At 34.7% G+C, this 9,907-nt stretch overlaps 1 protein-coding gene across 5 annotated transcripts; it reads left to right on the plus strand.

Annotated features, from left to right (window-relative positions):
• Positions 1-2,101: 2,101 nt before the first annotated feature.
• LOC121982092 (probable NAD(P)H dehydrogenase (quinone) FQR1-like 2) lies at positions 2,102-5,417 on the plus strand. Of its 5 annotated transcripts, none has more exons than XM_042534985.1 (4): positions 2,102-2,277; positions 2,420-2,500; positions 2,579-3,186; positions 4,984-5,417. In XM_042534985.1, exons 3-4 carry the CDS (start codon positions 2,639-2,641, stop codon positions 5,210-5,212), a joined length of 777 nt encoding a protein of 258 aa, XP_042390919.1. In that variant the 5' UTR covers positions 2,102-2,277; positions 2,420-2,500; positions 2,579-2,638; the 3' UTR covers positions 5,213-5,417. The 5 variants fall into 5 exon arrangements, with proteins under 5 accessions (XP_042390919.1, XP_042390921.1, XP_042390920.1 ...); XM_042534987.1 differs by having other exon boundaries at positions 2,633-3,186; XM_042534986.1 differs by having other exon boundaries at positions 2,466-2,500.
• Positions 5,418-9,907: the final 4,490 nt, after the last annotated feature.

A 9,907-nucleotide genomic window follows, 5' to 3' on the forward strand; every position in this document is an offset into this window, starting at 1 on the left:
AGACTAAACTAGTCTGATTAAATTAATAAATTTTTTAAATTAGACCTGGATTTGATTATACCTATTTAATTCAAACCAATTGCTTTGAACCAGATCAGTTCAAGACAAAAAAAAATAACTTATGTTTTTTTTTTCATGAGAAAGTTTTTACATGTGAAAATTTGTTTTCTTTTTTATTTATAAAAAAATAAACATTTTTTTATTTATTGTGCTCCATCTTTTCCACTGTAGTGATGCCTTCTATGTCGCGAAGGCTCGATCGCCGACCACGACAACCAATCGCCGGCCTTCTGATGTAGTCTATAGCATGCAACATAGCCAACGGCATGAGACGCGCGTGGTTGCCAGTGTGCTTTGCAATCGTCAATTCCAACAACGATCGCGAGGCACTCGCCGACTTAGAAGGAAATCGCCGACACAAAGTCGTGATTTCTAGGCGACGAGCTTTACGCAATTTAGAATCTCGCTATTCTAATACCATTATAGGTTCTAAAGCATGAAAAAATACAGAAAATGAAATATCTAAATTATAAAAACTTATAATGCTCAGAGAAAATGATTGGAAGAGAAATAAGTTGTCATCGGAAGAGCGATCATCAATCAATCGAATTGTCTTTCACAATTTCATAGACCAAATCCCGAATGAACGAGTGCCCTTTCCTCTTCTTAACGGCAACACTCTTTCATCTTCTTAATGCCAACAGGATCAGGAATATGGTGAAGCTTTGAGAGTGTTCGTTTTGATGTAGATTATGTTTTCAAGAGTATAGGTGCATATATACAAGTTCTCGAACATCTACACAAATCTATACTTTCGTTAGACATGAGTAACTATCTAAGACCAACATTGTACATCTTTTTTTATCATATATAATATTTAGCTTTTATAAAAAATATTTCAAAATCAATTTAATCAACATTATTGTTGGAGCTTTAGCTAAGATAATATAAAAGAGTTAAAATTAATATTAAAATAATTATATTTTAACATGTTTAAAGTAGGTTTAGTTAAAATCATTTTATGTTATTTTGATCAAAATTGCTAAAATTTATCGGATGAGAAAATTGATTTGGAAAAAAATTTAGGATGAAATGTTCTTTTAATATTTTCCAATATAGAAAGCTCTTTTGATAGTAAAAAAAAAAATAAAAAATTGATTTTTTTTAAAAATAGTATTAACCCATTCGTCTTTCCTTTTATAAACCATTTAAAACAAGTATTAAAAAAAATTAGAAAAAATCTTGCATTATAAGAAAAATAAATATATCATATTGAACTAAACTATACATTAATTTGTTTTGTAATGTCTAAACTCATACGGGTAAAATTAAATACAATTTTTTAAAATATATTTAATTATTTGTATTTGCCCGACAATTAAAATATACCGCCTATTTTATTTTTATCACAGAATATCTTATATTAAAAAATAATAACACAATACCTCATCTATAATTCTATACTTAAATGTTTTTTGCTTGACCAATCACAAAATTTGATACCTTAAAAGCAGCTCCAAATGAATAAATCACAAATGACAAAATTAATTGCTTTTTAATGCAGTAATTATTAAGGAATCAATATCATGATTTGTGAAAATTTTGAATTGCCTTTCAAAATTTTAAAATTATCAACAGCACCACAATTATCAATAGTAAATAATACTACCTCCGTATTGGTCCTGAGACAAATTATCGAGGACACTACCACAATAATAAATAATACTAGTAATGATTAATCTAATAAGAACATCTATAAATATTCATATATTAATCATCAATCAAATATCTCATTCCTTAAATATCTTAAATTTTATAATTAAATATACTAAAAATTAAATATTTATAGGTCCATTCGTAAATATTCTAAAATTTATTATTAAATATATATTTTTTATTAAAAAAAAAGAATTTCCAATAAGGAATATTGGAGATGGAGAAAAAAATATCTCCTTCCAATATCTTCGCGGATGCCCTTAATGCTAGTCATCCCTTCAAAACCCATAAATCCTACGTGGCATCCATTTACTGGACAAACTGCACGATCCCCTACACTGCCAGTAACAGTCGATCCTTCCGTTGTCGGTAGGTGTAACAGCATGTCACCAAAACCTTCTCGAAGTTCAAGTCAGCACGACAGCGAAGCGATGTGCAGCGCTCGACTCAAGCACTCTTCTTTATCCCCGTTCGAAGCGCGAAGAATGCCCGATTTGATTCGGATCTCGGATTCGCGGAGGAAATCGGCGAGCGGCTGCTCCGCTCCGGAGGAAAGTTAGGGTAAGAACCGATATCGGGCGGTGCACGATCTCTTGTTGATTGAATTGTCGAGGTTAATTTTAGTAGGTTTCGATTTCGCTTTAAATTCTAAAGATTCGATTGATTTCCATGCTTGTTCGTGCATTTTCTTGCGGCCAATTAGGGTTTCAGTCTGATTTCATTATTCCACAATGGTATTTGGTCTGTAGTGGGTGAAGCTGATAACACGGAGAAGGCGAAATTGGTAAGTATTACTTGCTCGCTTCCTTTTTTCCCCCTCTGTATTGCATAATCGAGTATTGAAGTGGTTGGAGCGATTTAGGGTTTCTGCAAGAGTGTGAAAAAGAGGGCTTTGAAGGATTTGTGTTGTTTTTAGAGGTTAATGGGAAAGGGAGGAGGATGCTTCCCGAGCAAGAATCGGAACACTGTCTCTAGTTCTGTCAAGGCTTCCGCAATTGATCGTAATGCCCCCATTCAAGAGGAAGAGAATACTGAGGGCAGTGCTGAGGTCGTTCAACCTGCATCTTCCACAGCAGCACCAATCGAGAACAAGCTAAAGATCTTCATTGTGTTTTATTCTATGTACGGCCACGTCGAGTCACTTGCCAAGAAGATGAAGGAGGGGGTGGATAGCATAGAAGGGGCGCAGGGTATTCTTTATCGTGTTGAAGAGACACTCCCGCAGGAGGTCTTGGAAAAGATGCGAGCGCCACCGAAGGATCCAGCGATCCCCCTGATATCGGCTGCTGAGCTGACAGAGGCTGATGGCATACTATTTGGATTTCCAACGAGGTATGGGTGCATGGCAGCTCAGATGAAAGCCTTTTTTGATTCTACGGGGCAGCTATGGAGGGAGCAAAAGCTAGCCGGCAAGCCAGCTGGATTCTTCGTGAGTACAGGGAGCCAGGGTGGAGGACAAGAAACTACAATGTAAGAAAAACTTTTACCAAACCGTTCTTGTTTTCCTAGGCCCTAAACATTTTTTTTTTCTTATTTTAACTATGCTCTTGTACTTGTCAGTCTTCTACTAGGGAAAGTTTTTTCTCCCACAATTGCATATGGTGACTTAGTACTAGCAACTGCATATTTGTGTATAATATTAATCTTTATGATTTATATAACTTGCTGATCTGATGTTTCCTTTCTTTAAATGACAAATTGTTTTTCTTATGGCATCAAATGCTCCATACAGAAAAACATGTTATATAAAATTTTGGCACACTGAACTGGAAGAAATGACTAATAAATCTGAAATTATCTATCTTAAACATTGTATTCTTCTTGTTGTCTTGATGGCATACAATTTTATATTAAATGACTTATTGGAAGTACATGTTTCTTTTTCTATTCACTACAAGACCTTGATCCTGTAACCATAATTATTTTCTTCTTTATCCATCCTTACAAATTGTTTTGGTGAAAGCCTCATGGATTTTTCTTCTGCTTTGATCTATGTGTCTGATGAAAGGATAGATGGATATATCTTGCTTTGTTCTGTCCTTGTATCCTGATTCATGCCTCGATTTGTCAATGGGGTAATTATTTTATGGTTTAGGATCTTTTCAATTTGTGTTTATGTTTAGGTTCTTCATACATAAAGTGGTAACCTGTGGCTTAATGAGATGCTTTAAGTCTTAAGCCTGCAAGAAGAGATTGCAGGACAAAAAAAATGTATAGTATATCATATGTGAAGTATAGAGAAAATTCTGCATAAGTTCCAAGAGGTGAACCTACTTGTTTTGTTAGTTTGCCCCATGCTCATATTGGAGTCTACCCTTGATCTATCTATTATATTAGCATCATCTGATTTTGTATATCCAATTTTACACTCGCTTAAAGATGATTTCTGTAGGTGCATTATAAATATTCTTATTATCTTGATTCCTGAATGCCTGATTCCCTCAGTCACGATTTTAAACTAAATTGATCCGACTGATAAAATTTGTGTATTTTAACTTAATAACAGTTATCTTAGGAATTGACTAGTGATTATTTGTTAGACTTGGTAAGATCTTTTATGTAATTTGCTGATGCATGTTCTTTTTTTAAGATAATGTTGGTCTTTGATGTTGATTGAATTTCATGTACAGATGGTTGAATATATATTTCTTCTTTTTATGTTTACGTAATTGTTGTATTGTATAGTAAACATTTTAGAAGGTTTACCTAAGGTTACATGGAATTATTTTCTATATTTATCCAATTACACACGCTCTAATTCTTAGATGGATTAACATGCATTTTGTTATCTCAAATTTGTGAATCTTTGCGCTAGATTAAGAACCATATGCAAATATTGTACATTTTTGTTTGACCCAACAGACATATTGCTCCAATTTACTATTTGGGATGCATGGTTTGAATTGGTAAACGTTTTATACTCTGCAGAAAATATCAAACAAAACCAGTGGATTGAATAGCTTTTCTGTATGTATTTAGAAAATTGTTTAAAGTGGATATTTTGACCGAATTAACTTCTAAAAAGTCCACAGTGCACAATAGCAGTGTCTGGGTAGTTTGTTTATTGAATATGACCACTTTTGCAATCTAATCTTTATATAATTCTTTTATGGTAGCGGTTTAGTTAATTTTCTTTACCAAAGGGTGCAGAAACTTGAATGTTACACTAATTTTACTTTCATTGACATTTTTGAAGTTCTCGTTTTTCAATGGGATGCTAAGAATATCGTATTTACTAAATTAATTTGGTGCACTTTGCATGTGTAGTTGGACTGCCATAACTCAATTAACCCACCATGGGATGCTCTTTGTTCCCATTGGGTACACCTTTGGATCTGGTATGTTTGCCATAGATGAAATCAGAGGTGGTTCTCCATATGGTGCTGGTGTTTATGCTGGTGATGGGTCTAGGCAAGCAAGTGAAGGGGAGCTTGCTCTTGCCCAGCACCAAGGCAAATACATGGCTTCTATAGTCAAGAAACTGGCGCATGCATGATGTATTTCCCTTTTTCAAATACCTATTCTCTCTATTTAATAACTGTTAATTGCCTTATCAGTTGGATGAATAAGTTTCTGCCTTTTCTCTGTTTTTTGGGGTTTTTTTTAGCTCAGCCTGCTGGGCGTCATTTAAAGTGTGCAAGGCGTTTCAATCAATGTATTCTTATCATCTCTCATTTTAATTGTACTTCAAATTTGATTCAGTTTCGAAGGCAGCAATATGGGGGAATCGTCAGTGATTATATTTAGTGGTGTGAATATATTGATTGATGTCTCGATCGTTTGAGCCTGTGGTTTACCAATGATCACCCATTATAGCTCTTATATCATCAAACTCTTGCAACAACAGGGTTGTTAGATCAACGATTACTTTCGACTTTCCTATCCAGTTGACTTAGCCACAACTAGAAATAAGATTTTTTTCACTACTAATCAATTTAAGTCAATTCCTTAATTGACCCAGCTCAGCAATCAATTACAATCAACTTCAATTGATTGAAGCCCCAACTATGATTATCTTAATGATTGAGTTTAGTTGAAATCTTTCCTCTCCTACGGATTCATGTCTCTCAATTCTCACAACTCACATAAAAGTTTAACTTTCACTATTTAACTTCGTCACCAAGCTAAGGCCATCTCCTGCTAGGTCCTCAAGTCCTCGAGTCCATAACTAGTTCACATTTCATCCTTCAACCTTTTCCTACTTTAGTTGTCTTCTTCCGGATGCTGTCAACGATGCGCTCTGATGTTCCTTGTCCTATGGTCTATGGTCTCTTGAATGTTTCATACCATCATTCTCTAATCAATAATGGACTTCAAGTCACCGAGCTAACTAACTTGGTCACACCAAGTTATACTTTATTAGTTGCTTTAACACTACCTTAATGTTTCTTTTCCTACCGTCCCTTAGGTGCCTCATATAATCTTTTCGAAACTCCATTTGGCCTTTAAGCCATTAAGCATTATGCGTGTTGCCTTGTTACACTAAATCATCATCAACAACACTTAACTTTATCGACTCACATGCTCTACAAGCTCCATTTGTATCTTGATAAGTTCTTGTATAACTTAACGTACATATCAAATACAAATACAAGATATGCTTGTTTGAACAAATCCTTTATACAAACATCAAAATTCAATATCAAATCGACCATTTAAGACATGATTGCACCAACAAGGACCACATTGATAAGCTTGTTTGAACAAAATCCTACACAGGCTTCTGTTTGTTCTTCTACCAGTAGAGAGGAGTTCTAACAATTATAAATTGTTGATTTGACCAAACCAAAGGGTAGCCACAATGATTCTTTGAATCCATCCAAATTTATGGGGAGAACTACATTTCGTGGTGCAGAACGCCGATTCTTCCCCATCTTATTTTGATCTAGTAAAAGCGAAAGTGGACACATGCATATGCTAAAAACAGGGGTAGCCGGTAGACCCGGACTTGACACAGGCCCAATCTAGACCTATAACCGGATCAACAAGTCGGATACCCATTGACCCAATTCCCATTCAAAAACCGTAATTAGTCCAGTAGGGTGTCTGGCCGGTTACGATTCAACCCTAAAAAAAATGTCAATCTGCATTAACCACTTGTTCGATCTGGCAGTTTTTTTTCCTGTGTCGGACTGATAGAAATCGACGATTCTAACCGTTGGAATAGTTAGTTTTCCGTTAGGGATGGATGAGATCTATTTTTTTCCCTATTTTTTCAACGATTGAAATCATTTAATTATTTTTTGATCAATGACTACGATTTAGTGTTTATTACTCTCCAAACTATATAAATAAAGAGCTTATTTCATTATTTTCACACTATCTTCTCTACTCTCATTCTCAATTTCACAATCTGTACACTATTTCAACTCTAATTCTACATATTTTCGACTTTCTCTTCCGAGTTACGACTACAATAGAAGGAAGCCGAGGACAAGAAGGTTCATCATATCAATTTTAGAGGGGGCAAGGAAATAGCGAATTCGAACATTCAATCCATAGATAATGAGATCTAGCAATTTCTGAATTCGACAACAGACACCCAAAATAAAATGAAGTATCGATGCAATTACTTTTAAGGTTCAGGAAGTTCTTCCTTTAAAATCTTTTAATTTTACTAAACATTTTTATAAGGTCACTTTTCTGTTAAGAGAATTGCGTGTAAAATGTGAGCACTGTAAAGTTTCCTATAAATTCTAAGCCGCTGATGGTTATGGATAGTTGAAATGATATGTAGAAATGAAACACCCGATGAAGGGGAGCCTTGGCGCAACGGTAAAGTTGTTGTCATGTGACCAAAAGGTCACGGATTCGAATCCTGAAAACAGCCTATTGCAAAAAGCAGGGTAAGGCTGCGTACAATGGATCATTCCCGGGACCCCGCATGGCAGGAGCTTCGTGCATCAGGCTGTTTACACAATAATCTTGAATCATGGCAAACTGTGCACGAATCATGAACTAACAGTTTCGAACCATAAACCATAATCGTCTTGGACGGTTAAGGTTAAAGATCAACCCCATGAACCGTTGAACTAACGGTTTCGAACCAGAATCAGGTCTAGCAACCCGGTGCACAAAACTCTTGTAAATACGAAATTCCAAAAAAGCATAAATTATATATATCTCTACCCTGCTTTAGAAAAAACTATTTCTAAGCACTGACTTCTAAGTCACACTATAATAATGTTATCATTGCTACCTGTGCTGTAAATAGATACTATGTATCATATTCACTTCTTTTCTTTTGGGGGCTTCTATTGAATCGAGAAATAAGTTTGATTGTACATCTTTTTGATATATATGTAAGGTATACTCCGGATAATTCAAATCGAAGCAATTTGATGTCTGACCCAAGCCTATATGACATGACCGATCGATAGAAATACTCCAACACTCCACCTTTGTCATATATTCCATATATCACATTAGATAGATATCATATTCATGAAATACGATTCACTTTCAAGATGCCTTGATGGTGAAATGGTAGACACGTGAGACTCAAAATCTCATGCTAAAGAGCCGTTCAATTCTCAAAAACAAAAAACTACTCCTATCAGCCCAAAATTTTATTGCCCTATTTGCTAGATCCATCAACCAACTATACCTACCAACATAACAAAAATCGTCCTTAGATTTGCCCTAAAAACTAATCCTAAGAGAAGCTCCCACTAGTGACGTGGAGGTTGGGACGAACCTCCCTCCCATAGTGGGAGGGAGGTTCGTTCTTAAAATGACGGAGCAGCTCCACGTTTGCAGAGCCGCTCCGTCGTTTCTTCTTCTTTTTTTAAATTTTTTTTAATATTTATATTTAAAAAAATAAACATTGAATACAAAGTTAATTGAACGTTGAATGTTAACATTACACAACGGCTAAATTTCTAGCCGTTGATCAACGTTCATTTTTGTTTCTTAATTAAAAAAATCTATAAATACATGACTAACTTTTTTTTTTATTCATCTCTTCCTTTGCTATTTTGTTCATCATTTCATTCTCTATTTGTATTTAAGATGGACAAACATTTAAATGCTTCTTTTAAAAATCTTTCGAATTCTTCCAATGCGGAAGAAAATACATCTTCTCACAATACCCGCATTCCTCCAAACCATGATGTCCAATATCCTTAATTTTTATCTCACGCACAATACCATCTAAAGTTTCAAAATATTTCATATGTTCCACAAGGTTTTCCAAATTTCAAAATTCTCAAAATTTCTTGCTCCCCCTTAATAGTAATACCGCCCCAACTCCATTTGGTATGTATTCACATCTAGATTGGCCAGTCATGAGCAACCAATTTGGGATGCATTCTATGTCTTTCGTATTTTTACCTCCTCAACGACCAACCATGTTTTCGAATGAAGCAAGAAGGACTATTATCGACCCATCTATCAACGGCAAAGAACCTCTAACGCCATCGTCTATTCCAACATCTCAGTGGCCACCACACTCATCACAAGAAGAGCGTGAAATTCAACCAGAGACAGATGATTCAAAACGAAGAGGAAGGGAAAAAGACAATGAAGAGGAAGGGCAAATCCAAAATCCGAGAGTGTGATACAATGGAACAAATTCTTGACAAAGAATGACAAGATATTAAAGAATATCAAATGGAAAAATGACTTTGCGAAAAATTGAGATCTTTCATAAAGATTATGAAATTCTTATGAAGGATACTAGTGAGATGACACTAGGACAATTTCGGATGCATGAGAAAACGATTGACGTAAATATGTTTAAGTTTATTTTTATATATGACGTAAATATGTTTAAGTTTATTTTTATATATTATTATAATGTATGTCTTTTTATTTAATGTATGGTAATATTTATATTTTTTAATTATTAATGTTATTCTAGATGTTAGTAATTTATAGATTTAAATTTTATAAAAATTTAATTATATATATAGTAAGATATGTAGGAGATAAATGAAAAAATATAGGATCCTCATGAAAAAGTTATTAAGAAATAATTTTTTTGATAGTGGAAAGAAATGAAGAGATTTTTATTTTTTACGTGACGTTGACGTAGCGTTGAAGGAATTCTTTAAAGGTATCCACCACGGTAGATGCTCCAACCCTATCAAGCAATCACCAAGGCCCCCTTCTCTGAGACCATTGGTTTTGAGCTTTGAGCTAGAAAAGCAAGACCCCAGTCCACCTTAACTATGATCGTTACCTTCTCTAC

This window comes from Zingiber officinale, chromosome 5A (assembly GCF_018446385.1).
Source record: "Zingiber officinale cultivar Zhangliang chromosome 5A, Zo_v1.1, whole genome shotgun sequence".
In the NCBI taxonomy this organism is placed as follows: domain Eukaryota; kingdom Viridiplantae; phylum Streptophyta; class Magnoliopsida; order Zingiberales; family Zingiberaceae; genus Zingiber; species Zingiber officinale.